Source organism: Polypterus senegalus, chromosome 9 (genome assembly GCF_016835505.1).
Source record: "Polypterus senegalus isolate Bchr_013 chromosome 9, ASM1683550v1, whole genome shotgun sequence".
NCBI lineage: Eukaryota > Metazoa > Chordata > Cladistia > Polypteriformes > Polypteridae > Polypterus > Polypterus senegalus.
The window spans coordinates 10339487-10365792 of record NC_053162.1 but is presented as its reverse complement, the minus strand read 5'-3'; the positions used below and the strand labels follow the sequence as shown (position 1 = coordinate 10365792).

The window sequence follows — 26306 nt, the reverse complement described above, 5'->3', positions numbered from 1 at the left end:
CCTCTTACAGCTCATTGTAAAAGTGCAGAAATGAAAAATAGTTGTCCCCCGTGTCCCTGCATGCCTTTGAGATGTCAAGCAAAGCTCGGGTGACAAGAGATCAAGTGGCCTGGAGACATTTGTTGGGACCCCTAAAAAAGATTTTTCATGGCAAGCTGTTTACTTGATTGTGGTGGGTTGGTGCCCTGCCTTGCCACCCGGTGCTGGCTGGGATCGGCTCCAGCAGACCCCCGTGACCCTGTGTTAGGATATAGTGGGTTGGACAATGACTGACTGTTTTCTTGAATTAGCATCGCACACATGTCTCCAATCGTGGAATCAGCCGATTGAAATGGAGACAAGCCGTCTCTCTGCTGTTGGGTGTCATCGTGTGTCCCTCAGTGAAGATGGAACAGAGAAAGCTAAGCAGAGAGTTGTCTGAGGAGATCAGAAAGAAAATGATAGATAATCATGTTTAAAGGCAAAGGCTAGAAGACCATCTCCACACAGCTTGATGTTCCTGTGACAACAATTACAAATATTAGGAGGAATTTTGAGGTTCAATGGACTGTAGAAAAAAAATCCTGGATGGGACAGGCAAGAGGAAAATCGACCCCAATTTGGGACGGAGGACAGCGAGAATGTCAGACAAAAAGCCAAGGACAACTTCCAAAAGAGATGATAACTGAATGCCAAGGCCAAGATCCTTCAGTGTCTGGCTGTACCATCTGCTTTTTGAGTGACAGTGGACTCAAAGGCAGAAGACCCAGGAAGACTCCACATAAAAAGAGCAGACTGTAATTTGCTCCAATGTGTACTGACAAGACACAATGCCTTCTGGGAGAATGAGACACAACTGGAGCTTTTCGGCAAGTCATATCAGCTGGATGTCCACAGATGAGAAAAGGAAACTTTCAAAGAAAAGAGAACCAAACCTATTGTGAAACATGGAGGAGGCTTGGTGATGTTTTGGGACCGCTTTGTTGAATCTGGCATGAGGGTCCTCGTGTCTGTACAAGGAACAATGAAATCCCAAGACCATCAAGAAATTATGGAGCAAAATGTACTGCCCAGCGTGAGAAAGCTCAATCGCAGGTAGGTCATGGACTTTGCGACAGGATAAGGAGCCAAAACACACAGCGAAAAGAAGCCAAGAATGGCGGAGAACAAAACATTGGACTCTTCTGAAGGTACCTTCTACGTACCCTGATTTGAATCCCATCAAACAGCCTTGGAAAGAACTGAAACATGCAGTCTGGAGAAGACCCCTTTCCGAACCGGACACAACAGGAACAGATTGCTCTGGATGAGTGGGCCGAATGACCCGTGGACAGATGCAGAAGTCTCATGGAGAGCTCCAGGAATTGTTTCTTTGCAGCGAATGCAAACTTTTATGGTTGCGCAACAAAATATTATTTGAAAGGTCCCATCATTTTTGTTCCGATTTTTGTTAAATACAGAATAAACAATGATGGGTGCGGATTACTTTTGTCAGATTCCAAGTTATTTCAGAGACAACTGTGGGTTCTTTTTCTCGGGGTGGTCGTACCAACAAATTTGTCCACGTCTGCATTTTACAAAAGCACACTTGATATGAATCCGTAAGCTCAGTATAAAATTCACTCTTCATTCTACGGTTGACTTTTTCAAGTGCCCAAAAATGTTCACATATCAAACAAAGAAAACGGCTTTGTGGGTATAAAGGCGTGTGTTCTCATTTCCTGCTATCCGAATCAATGTCAGAAAGCATGCGCAATGTGAAGTTCAGTCACAAGCTGAACGACGGCTTTATGTTTTTTGAGATGTCTTTTTTTTTTTTAGACCAGTTTTCTGAAGTGCTAGCACACTAAATCAGGTTTCTCAGATGAAAACTGTCAAAAGCCTAAGGCAGTGAAAGGCAACCTTTTTCGAGTTGCGGCGCACTAAGTGCAAAAATTTTCTTTCGTGGCGTACCTGAGGGACTGCCCATAAATAAAGTCGTGACGACACAATCTATGGACGATCGCCAATAAAAACAGTTAATCTTACAAGTTTGAAAGACATTTTATTAATAAAGGAATCAAAGGATAAATCTTAAATTTAATTAATGTGAACGTTGAGATTGGTTTTCAGCACATATGAGATTGATGCGAGGATCAATTTTCGAAAGACAGACGCGCATTTCCTTGTCGATCAAGTGTTCCATTATCTGTTTTTCCAACATAAAATATATTTTTTTAAACATTATCTTTTTAATCAACCAAAAGTTCAAAAACAGTAGCAATTTTAAATATTTTACAAAAGTTTTCGCAGCGCACCTAAAAAATTTCACGGCACGCGCTGCGCTGGTATCCCGAAGGTTGCCGGTTCAAATCCCCGTCACTGCCAAAAGAGATCCTACTCTGCTGGGCCCTTGAGCAAGGCCCTTAACTTTCAATTGCTCCAGGGGCACTCTACAAAGGCTGACCCTGTGCTCTGACCCCAAGGGGAATGTGAAAACTAACAAATTCCTAATACGAGAAATTGTATAAGGCGAAATAAAGAACACAAAAAAAAAGCCATAATTCAGCTATTGACACCCAGCACTCTTTCTTCGAAATCAATGTTCACCGATCTGCAGGATGTTTTGCAAAACTCTGAACACATCATCATCCATACAGCACAATTCTCCTCATGTTGGCAGTCATGATGCGCTGTGATACAAACGTAGAAAGCGCAGGCTGTTAAAAGTTAAACACAACTAGCACACACTTGTCAAGATTTAGACACAATGACTCAAAATTGTTCACAGACATTTCTATTCATGCATCGGACAGACACGAGTGGTTTGTACATCTTTTTCTTCCTCCACACTCCCCCTTCCTAAATTTCATCGAAGAGGCGGTAAGTATGAGATAAAAACCCTGATGTCGATGGATGCCTCAGGCAATGGACTTGGCCTGTGAGGACATCAGTGTGGCATCATGTTCAAGATTGGATGTGGCACACCAGAGGATTCTTCCCCTGAACATCACCCGTGATTTAACAGAAGTCATTTGGTCGGATGCAGGATACAGAAAACGATGCCGATTCAGAATGAATATCTTTTCTAACTTTGACACATGTCTTCATTTAGATTTACTTTATCTTTTATTTTTAACGTGGACATTTTTGATGTTCTGAATACAGTAATCCCTCCTCGATCGCGTGGGTTGCGTTCCAGACCCCCCCGCGATAGGTGAAAATCCGCGAAGTAGAAACCATATGTTTGTATGGTTATTTTTATATATTTTAAGCCTTTATAAACTCTCCCACACTGTTTATAAATATTCCCCGCACAGTTATACAGCATAATCCCTTTGTATTCTCTTAGATATTAGGTAAGATTCATTGAAATTATGTATATAAACACACTGTTTATATACAGTAAAACCTAAATATTATTTTAAAGATATTGAGTGTCTCCGATATCACATATGTTACAGCCATTACGACAGACAGGCCACCGCAATAAATACGTACAATGCAACAAAAATAGTATACAGTAAATGTGTGTACAGTGACACTAAACGTACGTACATGTACTAAGTACTGTAAGTAGAAAATTAATTATGGTTACTCGATGACTTGTCCGATAACAATGAGTTTTATTTTACTGCACAACAAAGGAGAGCGTTACAGCCCTTAAAGGAGCCACTTCAGGCGATTGTGAAGCACTGCCGTTGTTCTTCTTCTGGCAGTCTTCAATCCAAATCGCTAAAGCAGATTCCATTCAGACTACTGCCTTATTACATCCACTTACGACTCGTTTTGCACCCTTGTTTAAAAGGACACTGCGGCCGTAGATCTTATATTCCTTTCCTACTTTTTAAATAAAAAGAATCGTAGCCTTCAACAAATCCAAAACGTTTACCTTTTCGGCAATCGTTAACATCTTCCATTTGCGCTTGGGCACGGCCCCTGAAGCAGTAGCAGATCGTTTTGGAGCCATAATGAAGGGCTTGACTATCCACAAAGATAAACACAAAAGAGCACAACTCTTTACACAGCGAAACACGTTGATGCTGAATGAGCGAGACGAGACTTCCTGGTTAACACTGCATTCAGCACGCAGGAACTTAACTGCGTGCTCTGATTGGTTAGCTTCTCAGTCATCCGCCAATAGCGTCCCTTGTATGAAATCAACTGGGCAAACCAACTGAGGAAACATGTACAGGAAGTAAAAAGACACATTGTCCGCAGAACCCGCGAAGGAGCGAAAAATCCGCGTTATATATTTAGTTATGCTTTCATATAAAATCCGCGATAGTCAAAGCGCGATATAGCGAGGGATTACTGTACTACAAACACATAATAATGAGAAGTTTCTTTCTGGAGGGTGTTAGTTCGAACATATTCCACTAGGTACGTGTACTAGACTGTCCTCTTCATCATCTGGCCAAGCAGCGTCCTTGGGGAAAGGTCTGTTAAGGTCAGTGTCATTTTTTTTGTTACCGTCTTCGTCGATTTTGTGATGGGAGACTTGAAAGAATGATGTGTTTGCATCAAGTTCAGTTTACTTTTGGGGAAAAAAACAGAAGCCGAAGCTGTCACAATACATCGAGAGGCTATCAAAGATGAAGCTTTGAGCCAGGCAAGGGTTTTTACCTTAAAGTGCTCAAACGATTGCGTGATGCAGTGCAGAGAAAACAACGCAAATGGCGGCAATCAGGCGAGTGGTTTCTGCATCACAACATGCAGAATTGAGTGTGCGGCAGTTTCTCACGAAAAACGGGATGACAGCGAACACTCCCTAGATCTTGTACCCTGTAATTATTTCTTATTTCCAAGAATGAAGAGGGGCCTTAAAGGATACGTTTTCACGATGTTGAGGAGGTCGAGAAGCAAACGACGGAGGCACTGAAGGCTATCACTTTGCAAGAGTTTCAGAACAGTTTTGAGCAATGGAAAAAGCGGTGGGACAAGTGTATTGTGTCTCACGGAGAGGATGATTACATTTTGGAAATGTTCTGAGAAATACACAGTTTTTTTTTTTATTAAATTCACACAAACATTAAGATTTTCTTCACACATGGAATAAGTGACCAAGTAGTGTGGTAGCCAGTAGGACTTTAGGGACCATTAAAACTCAACTTGATGTCATTTTTGAAGAATTAAGTGGATAGGAACAGCAAGCTTTGTTGGGTTCAATGGCTTGTTCTCGTTTAGATGTTCGGATTAAGTAATGGACAAACACCGTTGGTTTCCATTTATATTTAATCAGTTCCTACCTCGTCCTTTGCATGTTTTAACAAGTCCACATTTACTTATGTACCAGTTCTGTATTTAGCAGTTAGTATACAGTGGAACCTCGAGATACGAGTTTAATTCGTTCCAGCACTGAGCTCCTATAGCAAATTTCTCATATCTAGAACAAACTTCCCCATTGAAAATAATGGAAATCCAGTTAATCCGTTCCGCACCCCCAAAAATATCAACATAAAAATCAATTTTCCTAACAAATAACACTGATAAATAATATATACAAGTGGAACCTCGGTTTGCAAGTAACTTGGTTTACGAGTGTTTGGCAAGACGAGCTAAATTTTAAAATTTTGACTTGATAAACGAGCGATATCTTGCAATACAAGTAGTATGGATACACTTTGTCTGCTGAGTGTCATGTGATCATAACTTAGCTGATGGTTCTTCTCTCTCGTGCGAGTCTCACTCTCTTTATCTCTCTCGCACGCGTCTCTCTCACTCCCGCGCGCCTCTCTCTCTCTCGGGCAATCGTCTCCTATTCTCCGTCTGCATGTCTGCGATATTTTTGGATACGCTTATACGCCGAACTGCTACAGCGAAACAATGAAATCACAAGCGCACAAACGCGTAGATCCTCACGCTACGGGAGAACAAGGAACACTGAGTGAGCTGACGGGCTGGCAGCGTCAGCTTGGGTGAATCTCCGAGTCGAGGCGGATCGGGAAACGCGCATACCCACAGCCTGGCTTGTGGCTCTTTATGCGAGCCAATGCTCGTATTTAGATCTGAATTTTTCACTCATACTTTCCTTTTATCTTGAATTTCACGTATACAGAGGTGATCGTATCTCGAGGTTCCACTGTAATGTATACTGGTATTTTAACTGCAATTTCTCCAGAGCGCTCTGTGCCTGCACTCAGCACAGAGCGCTATCAAAAAAATGTGTTACGGTATATTGTGTTGACAGGACCTGCACAATGCAGCTGCATACACCTTTGGATCCCCTGATGCTGCATATTTGCTTCCTCTGTATTTCCAGTTTCTTTTTTTTTTTTCGATTTTTATTGATTTTATTAAAATCAAATAACATTTCATACAAATAAATCAAGTTTTACAAAAATAGCTTTGAAACAAATCAGCCCTCACCCCTGAGAAAGAGAGCTAGGCCAACAGAGTGAAACTTTAAGCTAATAAAAATAAGTAAATGGATAAATGAACAAATGAATAAAGATAAAAGGAGTAAAAGAGGGGAGATAACCTGCTTCCTCTTTCATCGGATTGGCTGGCCCAGCACTGTTTCAGCTGTGGAATGGCCAAATGGGGAAGGCCGCTTGATGGATGAGGTCTCCAGGACTTAAAACAAATCCAAATCATATTATGTGATGTCATCCACTGTTAAATTTTTCTTTTTTTATTTTGTATTGAGGATTTGTTCTGTTCTGTGTATTGTATTATTGTATTGACCCCCCTTTTCTTTTTGACACCCACTGCATGCCCAACCTACCTGGAGAGGGGTCTCTCTTTGAACTGCCTTTTCCAAGGCATCTTCCATTTTTTCCCTACAAGGGGTTTTTTTTTTTTTTGGGAGTTTTTCTTTGTCTTCTTAAGAGAGTCAAGGCTGGGGGGCTGTCAAGGGGCAGGGCCTGTTAAAGCCCATTGCGGCACTCCTTGTGTGATTTTGGGCTATACAACAAATAAATTGTATTGTATTGTAAGGGGTCGTACAGTAACTATTTTTGCTGTTTTCTTGTACTGCACAGGAGTAATAATAAAAAAATAATAATAGATTTTATTTATATCGCGCTTTATATTTAACAATCTCAAAGTGCTACAAAATAAGAATAAAATTAACAAACAAAAATCTATAGAAATAATTTAACAAAAAGCCTTTCTAAAAAGATAAGTTTTTAGGTTTCGTTTGAAGGCATCAATCGACTGTGGGGCTCTCAAGTAGTCGGGGAGGGAATTCCACAGCCTCAGCGCCACCGAAGAAAAGGCCCTATCACCCATACTGCTAAGTTTAGTTCTGGGAACTTGAAGAGTGTTGGTATGCACAGAGTGGAGGGTGCGTGAGGAAGTATGAGTGATAAGGAGTTCCAGTAAATACAGGGGAGCAGATCCATAAATGCACTGATGGGTAAGGAGGGAAACCTTGTACTCAATTCTTAGTGGTACACGGAGCCAGTGAAGGGTTTTCAAGATAGGAGTGATGTGGTTTCGCACCCTCATCAGGATCCTGGCAGTGCTGTTCTGAATGTACTGGAGTCTCTGGATACTCTTGCCAGGAATCCCAATGAGGAGCGCATTACAGTAATCCAGCCTGGACGAGACAAAGGCATGGACAAGCCTCTCTGCATCTGCCAGGGTAATTGTTGGATGGAGTTTAGCAATGTTGGTGAAAAGATGACTTACAGAGATGTTTAATGTGGGTGTCAAAAGTTAGTTGAGAATCCATTTTAACACCCAAGTTTGTAACAAATGTAGAAAGAGGTATCTTTTTTCCAGAAAAGGTGATACTGGTGATGGTAGTGGAACGAAGCTGGTGTGGTGTGCCAACTAAAATGGCTTCTGTTTTAGATCTGTTTAGCTGAAGGAAGTTAAGCCTCATCCATGCCTCTATTTCCTCCAAACAAATAGTCAGTGTAGATGTTGGCAGAGGAGCAGTAGAGGAGGTGGGAGTAGTCCTAAGATAAAGCTGAGTGTCATCGGCATAACAATGAAAAGAAAAACCATGTCTGCTAATGACACTTCCAAGGGGGAGCATGTAAATGATTAAAAGGATGGGGCCCAACACAGAGCCCTGTGGAACACCACAGGTAACATTATGGGTGTGAGATTTTGTGCTGCCAAGTGCGACATACTCAGTTCTACCGTCAAATAAGATGTAAACCAATTTTGAACAGTTCCTGAAAGTCCAAGGGTGTATTGCAGACGGTGAAGAAGAATATTATGATCAATTGTATCAAAAGCAGCTGTCAGGTCAAGGAGAATGAGTAAAGAAGGAGAACCAGTATCTGCTGACATCAGAAGGTCATTTGTGACCCTGACCAGTGCTGTTTCGGTGCTATGGCCAGGGCGAAAACCAGACTGAAACTTTTCAAACAGAATATTCAGTTTGAGATGATCACGAAGTTGTACTGCAACTATTTTTTCCAGAACTTTAGAAAGAAATGGAAGATTAGAGATGGGTCTATAGTTAGACAGAACTTCCGGATCCTGGGTGGGTTTTTTTTTTAACGTTGTAACGTTGAGTAAGTAACTGGCAGCTACTGGAGGGGTTTTATATTTGGAAGCTGGTGGTGCAAACAGAGGAGGAGGAAGTACCTGGCAGGGAAAATGAGTCCAAGTAAATAAAAAATAAAAATACATAAGTGTACATTCATTTAAAAGAAAAAGTAGAAAATAATATTAAATGAATCAGTTATATCGTGCTCAGGGTGACTAGCTTTTGCATTAGGTAGGGAACGAGGACAAAGCGCACATTCTAAATGGGAAGGACATTTAATCAAATATAGTGTAGGCGGTGGCACTCGTGCTAGAAAGTAAAAGAGGCTAGGCACAGTCATGAAAGCAAAGTGAACGGGCAAAGGAAAAAATAAACATAAAAAAGCAGAACAGCAGGAGAAGCAGAACAGCAGGAGAAGGCCCAGAATCATTTGAAAGTCACTTCATTGCAGGCATCCTAAAAGGCAGGACGTAAAAGTGTGTGAGCAACAGCAGCTCAAAGGCCAAGGCTTGACATAGCGTTATAAAGAGACGATACAAGTGCTTTAGAGGAGATTAGCTGGTGTAAAGCTCATTTAAACTCTTAATGGAAAAAAAAACAAAACAGTTAAACCAATTCAACCAAACAAATTAAAGATTAGTCCAATACAATACCAGTCTTACAAAATGCTGGACTGAATGTAAAGTATTGCATGTGATAAATCTTTTCTTTTTTATTATTTCTTTTGCTTTTCTCACGACTCTAAGTGCCACTAATGTGTAGCATCCTCCTGGAGGGGCAGAGAGAAAGAGAGAGGGGCCACTGCGTCCAATCGTGCCGCCACCAGAGTTGACGTTCTTACAGGGAGGCCATAAAATGTGCGGGTCAGCAATAACACCTCCAAGACCATCACGTTGAGCACAGGCGCACCACAAGGGTGTGTGCTCAGCCCATTGCTCTTTACTCTGCAGACCCACGACTGTGTACCAATCTACAGTTCCAATCACATTGTCAAGTTTGCGGACGATACAACCGTGGTCGGCCTCATCACCAACAATGACGAAGCCAACTACAGGAACGAGGTGAGCCAACTGGTCCAGTGGTGTAAAGACAACAATCTCATCCTGAACGTGGGAAAGAACAAAGAGATTGTGGTTGATTTCAGGAGTCATTCACATCACCCCCCCACTGACCATCGATGGTGAAGCTGTGGAAAAGGTGAGTAGCATCAAGTTCCTGGGGACGTACATCTCCGAGGAGCTCTCCTGATCAGATCACCACATCACTGGCCAAGAAAGCTCACTCCCGCCTCTACTTTCTACGCAAACTGAGGAGAGCACAAGTTCCACCCCCCATCATGTGCTCTCATGTTCTACTGGGGCACAATCGAGAGCATCCTCACCAGCTACATCTGTGTGTGGTATAGAAGCTGCACTACCTCCTGTAGAAAGTCCCTGAAACGCATAGTGGATGCGGCCAGTAAGATTATTGGTGCCCCACTGCCCTCCCTTAAGGACATTTTCCATACCCGCCTCACCTGTAGAGCCATCAGCATTGCTGGTGATTCCTCCCACCCCTTTCACTCTCTTTTTAGCCTCCTCTCCTCTGTGCCCGCTCCACAAGACTGTCAAACAGCTTCATCCACCAAGCTGTCAGGATGCTGAACTCTGTCCACTACCTTCCCCTCCTGCCCCCTGCCCCTGGACCGTAACAAGAGTCACTATCTACCAAGTACCCTACCTCAGCTGGTATTATATAAGGACTCAGTATTACATCTGCTGCTAGCTGTCTCGTCTTTTTGTACATCTCATAAGCTACTCTATAATGCACCTTTTCACTGTAAGTGGCTTTTGCACTAATGACTATTGCACATTTAATGCTATTTATCTTATACTAGCCAACCCGCGGCGTAGCATACGCCGCATAATCAGGCCGCTTTTTAAATGATTTTTAAGCACAGAGGAAAAAATAAAGATTTGAAAAATCCGTAATATAATAAACCACCAAGAAAAGTAACATTGCAACAATGCACGCTACGAACCAACATACAATTGTCCGTGACTGAAAACCGGAGAAGCGCCATCGCGCTTTCTCCTTCCAAAGCGAAGGACGGGGTTGAACGGCGCTCATTCAGTATGCACCGCCCCTTATGTGCCGCCCCAACTCCCTACCTGAGTCGCTTTCGTCTGTGTACAGTCCACACGCACCTGTGAGTCACGTTGACTGTTAATTTTCCAAAGAGCGCCTCAGTCGGTTTCCACGTTGATTTTTCATTGTTCTTTGCGGTTCCGGCTGCTTTTTTTTTTATATATAATTTACCAAGTCACCCGACCATGGGGGGCTTTACAAAGGGCAGGGACGTAATCAGTGCGAGCGTATGACCCACACGTACTGGGAATTTCTCGGTCGTGGGGAACAATTGGAAGCCACGGCCTCCATCACGAATGGGGTTCAACGTCAATCCTGTCTGTGTCCGGGCCGGGTGAGGTTTCCTGTGTTGAGTCAAATGAAGCGAAAGGCTCCACACCTGGTGGTGCCCTTCCGTGAATTCCTTTAAGTTTCAGCTTTGTAACCATACTCCCCCCTGAACCCAAAGACTTTGGTTACCCGGTTGGCTGCCCGGCAGGTCATGGGAATGACGCCACCGGATCGCCTGTTGCGGGGCCTGCATTGGTGAAGCAGGTGAGACGGTAATGAAACAGAGGCACAGGGCTTATTGGTTTTTAAAGACTGCTTCCTTCATTGGGTTTTAACCAATGCACGGAACGAACCAACACACCATGCGGCGCTCAGGGTGGAACGGGAGGAGAGGAGAAGGACATCCACTCCGCTCCCTCCGTCGCGCTAGTCTGCTGATTTCTCGTTCAGTATACACTGCCTGCTCATGTGCCCACCTCTAACTTGTCACTCGAGTCGTTGTCGTCTTTGTACAGTCCAGATGCACCTGTGACTCACGTAGACTTTTCATTGCTCTGTGCGGTTTTGGCTGCCTTTCTATATATAATCCACCAAGACACCCGACCACGGTGTGTACAAAGTGCAGGAGTATCTAAGAAGACACATGTTTGTCGCGGATGCGAATTGCTGTATGTAGCGTGTAAAACAGTTTGCTATGGTGCACGCGGTCGTGCGTCGTAACTGAAAACTCGTTTTTTAAAGACTGCTTACTTCATTGTGTTTTAACCTCAGTTGTAAAGGAACGTTTTAAGGATCCCATGGGATACCCCTCGCAAACAGTTTTATACGCCGCATATGGCGATTCACCTCCGCGAGAAACATGCCTCTATGAACAGTCAATGTGGGTCGGAGCTGCATGTGACCTCTACGACAGACGAATATAAATGATGCCGGTTTTTCTGTGTCGTCGCGTCCGAGTTAGTGGGTGTGAGTTGTCGTCGTATCCAATGGTCTTGGAGTTGGTGGGCGTGGCTCCTTTCTGGGTGCGCCATAGGTGTCTCACTTGTCGGAGGCTTAGTGAATCCACTCCCCTTCCGGCGTGCTTTCCATGGTGGTCCTGCCTTAGTGTATTATATATATATAGATGTTATACTTTTTTATTGTACTATGAAGATGAGAGAGAAACAGTATTTCGATTCTCCTGTATGTTCTGCACATATAGTGAATTGACAATAAAAGGCTATTTGATCTGATTTGGATGAGGCGATGGCAGCCATTTTCGGGCAAGTTCGTTTGCGTCAGATTAGCTATTAGGTGAGGAAGAATTAGCGAGTTGAGGAATGATGAGGAGGCCATACAATGATGGGCAATTTAGTCAGGACATCAGGAAACACTCTGCTCTTTACTCTTTTTTTGACCACACAGATTCAGGACCTCAGATTTATTTATGTTTCATCCAAAGGACACCGGCGGTTTTTGCAATACGGTGTCCCCATCACTGTGCTGAGACATTGGGAAGCACACTCACACCACAGGGTAAGCGCCCTCTTCAGAAAGTATTCAGACTTTTGACACATTTTATTGTGCTGCAGCCTTATAAATTGATTTCAAGCATCAAGCAGCACTCAGTTCCCTCACAATGCGGCCGTCTAGTCTGACATATCTGACTATAAATGGTGTGACGTGACATCAGCTTAAAATAATGCAAGCGGGTTTTCATTATCCAAAGGTACTGGTTGACCTCTATGGCACGTATCACACAAGGATGCCATTTCAGGCCGAGTGGATCAACTCATCTGACTGCTCCAATGGTAGAAATACGGAAACTGTTCTATTGTATCCTATTGATTTGTAAACTGATAACTAAATTAATTTTTATCTCAATGCATATGAAGTAAATGAACAAAAGGCAGCAAAGCAAGTAATGTTTTGTACAAACTTCAAGACAGGTTTAATTGAATCTACAAAAGGAGTAAGTATCAATGCCCTGTGTGGGGCAAGACCACTACTCATCCTTGAGTGGGTGTTCAAAATTGCCGAGCTTGTTTTCTTTCACTTAAAAAATGCCTGACAACAGAGAAACATCCGACAACAATCGACGCGTCCCCCTGAAATTCTTAAACAAACAACAGAATCAAAGCTCTTGGGTGATTGGGAATGACATGTTAGTCCTAAAACACCTGCGGCTGAATAAAGTGGAATGGGAGTGTTGCATGAGCGGGGAATTGGGGGAGTCGAGTAGCCTGGCCATGACCATTTTCATGAAAAAAAAAAAAACTGACACGCTCTCGCATTTCAGCGTATTTCAATAGAGCAATACACTAATCCCTCGCTATATCACGCTTCGACTTTCGTGGCTTCACTCTATCGCGGATTTTATATGTACGCATGTCTAAATATATAACACAGATTTTTCGCTGCTTTGCAGGTTTCTGCGGACAATGGGTCTTTTTACTTCTGGTACATGCTTCCTCAGTTGGTTTGCCCAGTTGATTTCATACAAGGGACGCTACTCAATCAGAGCACGTGGTTAAGTTCCTGGGTGCTGATTGTCTCAGCGACGGAGTGCAGAATTCAATTTCGCTTTGCGTTAACCAAGAAATCTTGTCTCGCTCATTCACATCAACGTGTTTCGCTGTGTAAAGAGTTAAGTTTCATCAATGAGCTGCTTGATGCCCACTCCGAGACGCTGAGCGATGAAGATTTGGCCGAGTTGACCAAGTCAGAGAGTGAGGAAGATAAGGAACAAGAGGACCCAGCACAGGAAGAAGATGCCGGCCTAACTCTCGAGCATCTCGCGACCATTCTACGAATGGCAAAAGATCTCCAGATATCAGTTGAAGAATGGGACCCGCAAATGATTCATTCTTTGCAATTTAGAAATGCTCTTGACGACGCCACGGAAGTGTATAAAAACCTCCTTACACAAATGAAAAAGCAGCACCAGCAACTGCCCATCACAATGTTCCTTACCCACAAAACACCACTTAGTACACCTTCAGTGGAAGAAGAAACTCCAGATGACAACGGCGGTGCTACACAGTCGCTTGAAGAGGCTCCTTGAGAAGAGCTGTAACGTTCTCCTTTGTTAAAATTAAACTCATCGTTATTGGACAAGTCGTCATGTCATTGTTGGTGAGTACCCATAACTGATTTTCTACATGCTTAGTACATGTACGTATGTTTAGTGTAACTGTAAACACATTTTATACAATTTTTCTTGCATTGTAAGTATTTATTGCTGGTGGCTTGTCTATTGTAACGGAAGTAACATATGTGATATCGGAGACGCTCGATATCTTTAAAATAACATTTAGGTTTTACTGTATACTAGCAAAATACCATAGTGTGTCTGAGACGTCACACACTGCATGCACGGGTTTACCTTTCCCAGTCTTGCAAAGTCAGCTCACGTGAGCCGCTCGAAGTACATGCATCGAAGCTTCTCAGCTGTGCTTGTGCTCTCTCGTGCGATCTCACAATGTCCACGGCTTTATTTAATGTTAGCTCAGACCCGGCACTTAAACGTTTCTCTCGCACTTTTGCTGAGTTTGTGCCAAACACTATTCTATCCCTGACCATCTCATCTTAGTTTGCATAAGCACAGTCCCTCACCAGCAATTTTAACTCCGTTATAAAGTGATGAAAAGTCTCATTTATACCCTGTGTCCTGTCATTAAACTTGTATCTCGCGAATATCGTATTCATCGTAGGCATGACAAACGCCAGTGGCAGCCTGTCTATGAACTTAATTTAAACTTAAGGTTTACACCGTGCTTTGTTTCCGCAGTAGCTGCACTTATGAATATGCTCGTATGCGTCACTCGCTTCATATTCTTTTGCTGCCTTCTCAATTGTAAGCACAGTCCTTCACCCGCGAATATTTCGCAGCAGCGTGTCTATTGGATAGCTGCTGACGGACGGCCTTATATGGGCAGGCACAACTCCGCCTCACACGGCGACCGAGCTGCAGGTTAAAGCCATATATATGGACGAAAGTAGGTTCCAGTTATGACCGTTACACGTAGAATTTCAAAATGAAACCTGCTTAACTTTTGTAAGTAAGCTGTAAGCAATGCGCCTGTCAAATTTCAGCCTTCCATCTACATGGGAAGTTGGAGAATTAGTGAGGAGTCAGTGAGTCAGTCAGTACGTCAGTCAGTGAGGGCTTTGCATTTTATTAGTATGGATAAACAGTGTATTTACATACATAATTTCAACAAATCTTACCTAATATCTAAGAGAATATAAAGGGTTTATGCTGTATAACTGTGCTGGAAATGTTTATAAGAGAGTGGGAGAGTTTATAAGGGCTTAAACTATATAAAAATAACCATATAAAGATATGATTTTTAAATCGTGGATTTTCACCTTTCGCGGGGGGTTCTGGACCGCAACCCCCCCAGTCGAGGAAGAATCACTATACAACCGTGGCCAAATGTTTTGAGAATGACACAAAAATGAATTTTTACAAAGTTTGCTAACTTACATCTACTCCAGAATGTTCTGAAGAGCGATCAGATGATTCACAATTAATTGCAAAGTCCGTCTTTGCCATGAAGATGAACTTCATCCCAAAAAACCCATTTCCATTGCCTCAAGCCACACTCCTTCCGGTTCTGATGGTTTTTTAGATGCCATGCCTAAAGTTGATTCAGCTGCGGGCACCGCCAGTGCAGAGGTTGCTCAGGAATGGCAGCAGGCAGGTGTGAGTGACGTGAAGACTTTTGAGGATGGCCCGGTGGGTGTCAAGAAGGGCAGCTAAGAAGCCAAGAAAAAGTTCAGGGACAGACTGATATTCTGCAAAAGGGACAGGGTTTGGACTGCTGAGGGGAAAGTCATTGTCTTTGATGAATCCCCTTTCCGATTGTTTAGGGCATCCGGAAAAAAAGAGAAGAAAAGGTGAGCGGCACTACCATCAGTCCTGTGTCACGCCAACAGTAAAGCATCCCGAGACCATTCATGTCATGTGGGGATGCTTCTCAGCCCACTCATAATTTGGCCTAAAAACACAGCCATGAATAAAGAATGGGCCCAAAACATTCCCCGAGATCAACTTCTCCCAACCATACATGAACAGTTTGGTGACCAACAACGAACAATCCAGGATGATGAATCACCGGGCCATTAGGCAAAAGTGAGAATTAAATGGCTTGGGGAACAAAACATCGACATTTGGGGTCCATGGCCAGGAAACTCCCCATTGAGAACTTGTGGTCAATCCTCAAGAGGTGGCGGGTGGACAAACAAAAACCCACCAATTCTGACAAACTCCAAGCATGGATTATGTAAAAATGGGCAGCCATCAGTCAGGATTGGGCCCAGAAGTTGATTGCCAGCCTGCCAGAGCGAATTGCAGAGGTCGTGAAAAAGAAGGAGGGGCCAACACTGCAAATATGGACTCTTGGTATAAACTTCATGTCATTGTCAATAAAAGCCTTTGAAACTCATGAAATGCTCGTCATTCTACTTCAGTACACCATAGAAACATGTGATGAAAAGATAGAAAAACACTGAAGCAGCAAACTTTGTGAAAACCAACACTTGTGTCATTCTCAACACTTTTGGCCACAACTGTACAACAGAATTGGATGTTTTACACTGTACTTCATTTTTAGAGGCTCTGACTTAATCTCTTTTTTTTTAATCACAGGATTGATACCAGACAGGATCCAAAGGCAGTTTGCTTTGTGTTTCTTGGCCCTCAAGAGTTACAAATGATTTTCCATGCCACAAAAAAAAAAAAAAATAAATAAAAGTATTGCATTTTATGTTTCATTCGTCTTGCAATATTAACACAAACAGACCCAAGATCATAATTCATTAGTTGTATTGTTTTGCAGAATTTTAATAGGAAGTGCCATTTAGCGCTGCTAGCTCCGCAAAAATGTGTGCCCATTTTAAAAGCCGGGCAGATGTCAGCAGATGCGCTTAAAGCCTTTAATAAACCAACAACTCACACTCACCATTGCACAATGTGATTTTCCGTCTCAAGTGACTCGCAACTGCGATTGGCTCAAGTTTGATCTGCATAAGCCGTTCATGAGGTTTGTGGGTAAGCATCCATTTAATTTCGCCCTATAAACAGATGGACCAGGACTGTATATGTTTAGCTTGAACGATTCACTGCAACTGACCTATTATTGCCATAAAGCAATTAATAAAAATAAAAATAAAAAAACATCGGCGCCCGGAATTTGACAGAGCAGTGGGATCCAGGCTGATGTTCAAAGTGTGTAATGGCTACCTAGAATGCAATAATACACAAAATAAAAAATAATTAACTTAAATAATTTAAAGAGTGGTCCTCGCAGGCTGGGGGAATCTCCACTGTGACCCCGACTTGATGAAAGTCTGTCTGCAGTGATCATCAAAGAAGATCCTCTTGGGGTGCGGAACACCACCTGAATATTTGTTCTGCTTGGTTAATTTCCTGTGAGCCCAAGAGACACAAAGACGTGTCAAACTTGTGATTGGGATTATGTGGAATGCACTTAGGTTTAAATTCAAAGTGAAAAAAAAAAGCATTCAACGGTTAACGTGTAAAGTATCAAACGCAACTTTATTAAGAGCATCTAATGCTTTTGAAAATACTAACACAACGCCCCCAGCTACAAGTGAATTAATGTTATGCAAGGGATTTGTGCATCATCACCTCCACATTAGCCAGTGTCACCTAGTGGTTGTAGGGATGGGCCAAAGCCCGCCAAGTCTGCAGGTTTGCTTTAAAGTTCTGTCACATGACTCGACTTGTCCAATGATTCTTAGTTGCATACTTCATTTATATAATACTAGCCATCCCCCAGGACCCTCCTCACTAATACGCGGGCGAAGCCGCTGCTCCTCCGCATCGAGAGGAGTCAGATGAGGTGGCTCGGGCATCTGATCAGGATGCCTCCTGGACGCCTCCCTGGTGTGGTGTTCCGGGCACGTCCAACCGGGAGGAGGCCCTGGGGAAGACCCAGGACACGCTGGAGGGACTATGTCTCCCGGCTGGCCTGGGAACACCTTGGGATTCTCCCGGAAGAGCTGGAAGAAGTGGCCGGAGAAAGGGAAGTCTGGGCCTCTCTGCTTAAGCTGCTGCCCCCGCGACCCGACCTCGGATAAGCGGAAGAGGATGGATGGATGGATGGCCATCCCCCATGGCTTAGCCCGCGTATTAGTGAGGAGGGTCCTGCCCAGCTCTCTACTCCTGACGCCCCTCGGCCCGCAGCCTCTGTCTCGGATTAGCGCGAATATATCGCTCCTGCAAGCGAACTATGATACTTAGCGCAATGAGAGAAGTCGCAAGATCAACCGGAATGCTCAAGCAAATTATAGAAAAACCCCGATCTAAGTCTGTTAAGTAGTTCTCTCGTTCGCTAACTAAGCGGAGTTAAGGTTACGCCCCGAGACAGACCTGTGAGTGAGGAGGGCCCTGCAGCCCGATGAGTCTCTTTCAGATTTGCGCTAATAAATCGGAACCGCAAGCGAATTATGATACTTAGCGCAATGAGAGAAGTCACAAAATCAACAGAATGTTCAAGAAAATTATAGAAAAAACCCGCTCTAAATCATTAAGTTAATTCTCTCGGGAAAAAGCGGACAGACATACAAATGGGTCTAAAAAAAAACTATAAGAAATTTCGCGCTTGGACCACGAAATTTTTAAAACCGTTTCTTAGCGAGCACCTATGGGCCATGGGGAACCTACATTCCAAATTTCAAGTCCCAAGTCTTCATTGTTCGGGAGAATTTGTGATGAGTGAGTGAGTGGTATTTGGCTTATATATATATATATATATATATATATATATGTTACCGGCAAAGTGTGGAAACCGGCATTCTATAGAATACCTAGGCAATGTATACAATGCCCGAAATAGGATGTCAAAGTATGGAATACATCGCATTTCATACATTTCCTAGGCATTCTATACAAACCGGCAGAGTGTAGAATAAGCTTATTCTCGCCAGAACATTTCGTCAGTGGCACCTGGATCTTTGTTCGTCCGTGTGGAAGCACATGTGCTTGCTGTGCCGCAGCAGAGACTGTTCCATATACTGTATTGTGGTGGATGAAGTAACGCTACAGAAGCTGACCCATATTGTGCTGTGAGATGATGAGAATGTAGTGTATGGAAAAAGAATCACAACATGCTGAGAAGCGACAACGGTTCTACAAAGAACTATCCCAAATGCGAGCCAACGCTGCTAAAAATTGTGTTTGTCTAACGGAAGCCACTTACGAGAAGTTAAGACGTTCCTGACCACGAAATAGCTCTTCGATCTGCTGCTACTGCTCAGTCCACAGGAAGTGGCCAAGGATTTGTGAGGTCTATGTGCAAGACTAAGTGCCAAAACAACAAATGCCTTTGTGTAATTCAATTCAAAATGCTATTCTAGCCTTCCTTGCTGCAACAAATTGTAGGCTAAGTAATGACACTTGTGATTCTTTTGTTCTCCCAGTAAGCATATCCTGTAGTTCATTTTGTATTTCTTCTTTCATTTTTAGACATTTTGTTATTAAAGACCTTTCCAATCTGGACACTTCACACTTGGCGTAAAATAGTACTTGTCATTCTTTATAATGCCTAGGCAAAGTATGTAACAACGCAGATATTTCATACCTTGCCTAAAACCAGCAGGCATTGTATACATTGCCTAGGTATTCTATACAATACCTGCTTTTCACACATTGCCGGTAACATATATATATATATATTTTTTTATCTATATTTACAAACCGGATTCCAAAAAAGTTGGGACACTATACAAATCGTGAATAAAAACTGAATGCAATGATGTGGAGGTGCCAACTTCTATTATTTTATTCAGAATAGAACATAAATCACGGAACAAAAGTTTAAACTGAGAAAATGTATCATTTTAAGGGAAAAATATGTTGATTCAGAATTTCATGGTGTCAACAAATCCCAAAAAAGTTGGGACAAGGCCATTTTCACCACTGTGTGGCATCTCCCCTTCTTCTTACAACACTCAACAGACGTCTGGGGACCGAGGAGACCAGTTTCTCAAGTTTAGAAATAGGAATGCTCTCCCATTCTTGTCTAATACAGGCCTCTAACTGTTCAATCGTCTTGGGCCTTCTTTGTCGCACCTTCCTCTTTATGATGCGCCAAATGTTCTCTATAGGTGAAAGATCTGGACTGCAGACTGGCCATTTCAGTACCCGGATCCTTCTCCTACGCAGCCATGATGTTGTGATTGATGCAGAATGTGGTCTGGCATTATCTTGTTGAAAAATGCAGGGTCTTCCCTGAAAGAGATGACGTCTGGATGGGAGCATATGTTGTTCTAGAACCTGAATATATTTTTCTGCATTGATGGTGCCTTTCCAGACATGCAAGCTGCCCATGCCACACGCACTCATGCAACCCCATACCATCAGAGATGCAGGCTTCTGAACTGAGCGTTGATAACAACTTGGGTTGTCCTTGTCCTCTTTGGTCCGGATGACATGGCGTCCCAGATTTCCAAAAGAACTTGAATCGTGACTCGTCTGACCACAGAACAGTCTTCCTTCCATTTTAAATGATCCCTGGCCCAGTGACAACGCCTGAGCTTGTGGATCTTGCTTAGAAATGGCTTCTTCTTTGCACTGTAGAGTTTCAGCTGGCAACGGCGGATGGCACGGTGGATTGTGTTCACTGACAATGGTTTCTGGAAGTATTCCTGAGCCCATTCTGTGATTTCCTTTACAGTAGCATTCCTGTTTGTGGTGCAGTGTCGTTTAAGGGCCCGGAGATCACGGGCATCCAGTATGGTTTTACAGCCTTGACCCTTACGCACAGAGATTGTTCCAGATTCTCTGAATCTTCGGATGATGTTATGCACAGTTGATGATGATAGATGCAAAGTCTTTGCAATTTTTGCTGGGTAACACCTTTCTGATATTGCTCCACTATCTTTCTGCAACATTGTGGGAATTGGTGATCCTCTACCCAGCTTGGCTTCTGAGAGACACTGCCACTCTGAGAAGCTCTTTTTATACCCAATCATGTTGCCAATTGACCTAATTAGTGTTTATTGGTCTTCCAGCTCTTCGTTATGCTCAAATTTACTTTTTCCAGCCTCTTATTGCTACTTGTCCCAACTTTTTTGGGATTTGTTGACACCGTGAAATTTTGAATCAACATATTTTTCCTTTAAAATGATACATTTACTCGGATTAAACGTTTGATCTGTCATCTACGTTCTATTACAAACAAAATATTGACATTTGCCATCTCCACACCATTGCATTCAGTTTTTATTCACAATTTGTTTAGTGTCCTAACTTTTTTGGAATCCGGTTTGTATATATAGAGTCATGAGCTGGACACACAATCCAGTGATTATCGGTCATGTACTCCGATATTCCGAGCGACTCACTCTGACAAACTCAAATGTTGTAGGGGCTGTGGGGGTGGGCATATCATATAGTGACAAAGAGGACTGTGGGTGTTTTGGACCTCACAAACAGAAGAGAGGTTTTCCTGGCTGATGTCTCTTGTTTTATGTACCATGATGGAATGGAAAAAAGGACACAAAAAATGGCTGATCTAGTAACTGAATTCACCATAAATCCTTTGCATTGGCTCCATCGGGCAGCACAGTATAGGCGGTCAGACACAGGGTTGAGCTTGTGATACACATCGGTGGTTCCCCTCTGCCTATGTAAAGCGCATTGAGTAGTGAGAAGCATTATATTAATGTAATTAATTATTAATACTACTTTGGCCTGGTGCTGCCTCACAGTAAGGACAGCAGGGTTCGTGTACCAGGTCCTTCCTGACAGACACGCAGGTTGGGCGAGGTTGGCCCTAGTGTGTGTTTGTTTTCGCCCTGTCCGTGTTTCTGCCTTGTGCCCTATGCTGACTGGGTTAGACTCAGTGATCCTGATCTGGATTAAGCAGGTTTAAAAATGACATGGCACCATTACTTTGGAAATGTGAAAATGTGCCAGAAAGTTGTCACGCAGTCATGTAACCTGACATCCCCAGTGATTTTCTAGTCTTGTAATCTGGACATATACAGGTGACGAGATCAACAGCTGCAGTCATTAAGGGTGACATTCACTCTGTCTTGAAGTTATTTTATGTGACACCAGCTGTAGTTAGTGCACCTGAATTCTAGTTATACAGAAATGTGAAAAAGATAGTACACCCTATGAAACGTTTGTTTCTTTTTTAACCTGTGTGGACACACAATCTCAAGACACATTGCTAATCCAATATCATTAGAAGAGCAAAGTTCTCCTTTTTCATTAGAACACTCTAGACGAGATCAGGCCATTCAGCCCAACAAAGCTCGCCAGTCCTATCAACATCAAGTCGAGTTTTGAAAGTCCCTAACGTCTTACTGTCCACCGCACTACTTGGTCGCTTATTCCAAGTGTCTATCGTTCTTTGTGTAAAGAAAAACCTCCTAACGTTTGTGCGAAATTTCCCCTTAACAAGTTTCCAACTGTGTCCCCGTGTTCTTGATGAACTCATTTTAAAATACAAGTCTCGATCCACTGCATTAATTCCCTTCATAATTTTAAACACTTCAATCATGTCATATGGCTGTTTATATTATTGACAGCGTTGCACACTGGTGGGTGAAGTGACTTGCTAAGATTCACACTTGGCAGTCTGAGAAACCAAAGATGATCCAATCAACATTTTATATTCCATACATTTCATTTCACCAGGAAAGCTTTAGTTTATTATTGTGCGTTTCCACAGTGGACACGCTTTCAAGGTGCTTACAGACCCAGTATAGAAAGAAAATAAGTTTTCTCATTTGTATACAGCAAGTCACCCAATGTGAACGAGTCACCAGTCTTACACTGGCTTGACATGGCTTCTGTGGAGTCTTTAATTATTCTTTCCATGTTTCTTCCTTCTCTGAAATCATGTTATCATGGCTCAGTGTGAATGTGTGTGCCAGACGATGAAAGACCCTACAGTTGGGCTAAATGGAAGGACGAGTGAAAGGAACAGAAATGATTACAAAGTGTAATCCAGGAGGCTGACCACCTTACCTTTACGGTTCATGCCCATCTGGAGGCACTTGAGCAGACGGCAGTACTGGCATCTGTTCCGCTGCTTGCGTGACATTTCACAGTTCTTGTCCCGGCTGCATCTGTAGACCCTTTTGTTGCAAATACTGCGCTTGAAGAACCCTTTACATCCTTCGCAAGAAATGATTCCATAATGCAGACCCGTGGCTCTGTCTCCACATATAAGACAAGTACGCTGATCAGCCCGATCATCTGAAAGGTAAAGCAAAAGATGATTTTTTTTTTTTTTTAAAACTTAAAAACTCTTAAGTATAATCTCAATGTGGACCAGTTGAAAAAGACCCTTGACATTGGCATTGTGGTCTATTGACTTAACAACACAAATTCACAGAAATGTTCACAGTGTGAATCATGGTAAGCATGACATAAAATAAAAAAATGATATGACTGATTAGTAAATCTGAATGCAGTGACCACACAGCACCAGTTCTTGTCAGGGAGCACGTTATTGGCTGTTTGAAAATGGGAATGAGGCTCTTGATACTTTGCAAAATGCAAAAACTGTGCTGGAAGGTCATCATGGATTCGTGTAATTTGTCATCCCCTGTGATTTTCCTGTCAGGTAATCGGACATCCTCACCTGATGAGATCGGCAACTGCAACTGTCCCCTCTGACCAGCAGTTGTGTAATGTGTCACCAGCTTAAAAACTCCTTACACCCTGAGGGCATTTTTCAGCAATCTGGAGTACCCCAAAATAAAGCCTTATTATTCCAAAAATTAAGACACTCAATTTTTCCACTAAAACCTGACGGGTAGCGTCTCAATTATGATAGAATCTGTGGTTGTGTCGATTTTGAACATTCTTTTACTTAGAAACTGCTGCTAAAGTAGGAAAAAGAAGGCACTTACAGTAATATTTTCAGTATCTCTCTTTTATAAGTACCATCAGGGCAGTTTTTTCACCTCTGAGGTGTTGCCAGACATGCAACTTTAGACAGGTACAGCTGACATGTTGATGACACAAAGAAATAAACAGCAATGGCAACTGGCACCATGGGTACTCCCACCACTATCCAAAACCTCTCCAAATGGGGATCCAGATTCTATGGGAGATAAAACAGTGAATCGCATAAAAACTGCAACTCCCATTCCGTACTACACTCTTACACCCAAGTAAGTACCCGACTGTGCCACCTACACGTGTAGCTTACATGAAGCGATTTACATTACTTGCTCCTGCTTCAAATAGCGGACCTTTTTCATTATCCACGCCTTCAGCTGTGTCCCATTATGTCCATATATGGACATCAATGCATCATTGGTGATGTCACAGTCAACGCCATCCAATGGTGTAGAGGAATCTTGGAAGGAAGCGCAAAAGACGCACGTGGAAGAATACGCATGCAGTAACGTGCGCTTGCGGAAAAAAGCACACGACATATAACTATTACAAATCTAAAATATACACCACCTATACTGCTAGACGTTTACTGCTTCTGCTTTCTGGGGACAGGAGTCATGACAATGACTGGTTGGCTGTTGTACAATGTCTCCGTTCTTCGTTTTCATTAAGGAATGGCACTTTGTTGATCGATTCTCACGGCACGTCCAAGTATCTATTTCATTTATTGTGCGAAAATGCAGATATTCAAATCCTTTGTAACCGAGAATTTGCTTGCCTTTCTGACTAGTTGAAAACTCCATCTCGCTTATTCAAAAAATAAAAAATGTCAACTTGCCTTGCTCGAAAGTTAGGGAAGATTAAAGAAAACTCTAACAGATTAAAACATACAAGCTTATAAATACGTTTAGTGAACAATCATACAATTTCGTTTATTGTGATGTATAATATACATTTGATTTCTTCTTTGCATATACGCCTTTGCCGTTCGCGCATATTTTCCCATGTGCGCATTTATCCACGTGCGTTTTTTTCTCGTGTGCTTTTTTCTGTGCGCATCTTTCCGGTCACCAGTATAAAGGTAGCGAGTGTGTGACCTATGGAGTCAGAGCTAAAGACCCAGAAATGTGAGATGGCACTTGCCAAAGTTGGCCTTGCGACTCCTCTTTATTTAGAGGATGTCACATGATTGATGCATCCTACAATAATGTGTTTGAATTTGTTTGATCAGGAGAATCTACTGGAAGTACTGATGCGTCACTTGTAGGTATTTGCTGTTGATTTGTGAAGTAATATGTGAGAGCACACAAACAAATCAGAACAGTGGTGTAACGCTCTTTGTGGGTTTCCAGGTAGGTTGGGCATGCAGTGGGGTGTCATAAAGATGGGGGTCAATACAATACAAATACACAGAAGAGGACACAAGTCATCCTCAATACAGCATAACAGTAAAATAAAAATATCACAAGTACAAAGTACAGAGCAGAATTCAACTGTAGATGATATCACATCATAGGATTTGGAGACCTCGGCCATCAAGCTGCCTCCCCCTATTGGCCATTCCACTACTGGGATAGCGCTGGGTCAGCCAATCCAATGACAGGACCCCTTTACCCGATGATTCCTGTGATTCTCCATCAGGGATGACTTTACCTTAGGCAGGCAAAACCACTTGGCAGGTGGGCACCAAGTGCCACATTTGAGAACCGAGAAGAGAAACAGAACAGGTGAGGGTTAGTGACCAATGAATCAGAGCACCAGACAATGACGCGGTCTGATTTGCGGAAGAGGTAGCCAAGACCTCAGTGGAAGCTTTAGGTTTACAGCTTCAGGAGAATCTACTAGAAGTACTGATGCGTCACTTGTAGGTATTTGCTGTTGATTTGTGAAGTAAAATGTGAGAGCACACAAACAAATCAGCAGTGGTGTAACACTCTTTGTGGGCTTTCAGCCTATAAGCTTGCTGGGTGAAATCTATTGGTCGGTGACTTTTTGATTGATATACACTCACCTAAAAGATTATTAGGAGCACCTGTTCAATTTCTCATTAATGCAATTGTCCAATCAACCAATCACATGGCAGTTGCTTCAATGCATTTAGGGGTGTGGTCCTGGTCAAGACAATCTCCTGAACTCCAAACTGAATGTCAGAATGGCAAAGAAAGGTGACTTAAGCAATTTTGAGCGTGGCATGGTTGTTGGTGCCAGACGGGCCGGTCTGAGTATTTCACAATCTGCTCAGTTACTGGGATTTTCACGCACAACCATTTCTAGGGTTTACAAAGAATGGTGTGCAAAGGGAAAAAATTCCAGTATGCGGCAGTCCTGTGGGCGAAAATGCCTTGTTGATGCTAGAGGTCAGAGGAGAATGGGCCGACTGATTCAAGCTGATAGAAGAGCAACTTTGACTGAAATAACCACTCGTTACAACCGAGGTATGCAGCAAAGCATTTGTGAAGCCACAACACGCACAACCTTGAGGCGGATGGGCTACAACAGCAGAAGACCCCCCGGGTACCACTCATCTCCACTACAAATAGGAAAAAGAGGCTACAATTTGCACAAGCTCACCAAAATTGGACAGTTGAAGACTGGAAAAATGTTGCCTGGTCTGTTGAGTCTCGATTTCTG

At 42.8% G+C, this 26306-nt stretch overlaps 1 protein-coding gene across 1 annotated transcript in view; it reads right to left on the bottom strand.

Annotated features, from left to right (window-relative positions):
* The window catches only part of LOC120535109 (nuclear receptor subfamily 6 group A member 1-like), a 513305-nt gene that overhangs the window by 54493 nt on the left and 432506 nt on the right, over positions 1 to 26306 (bottom strand). The window contains exon 4 of the mRNA XM_039762693.1: positions 22794 to 23024. Within this exon, the coding sequence (XP_039618627.1) occupies positions 22794 to 23024 (231 nt within the window). The remainder of the gene's footprint in view (positions 1 to 22793; positions 23025 to 26306) is intronic.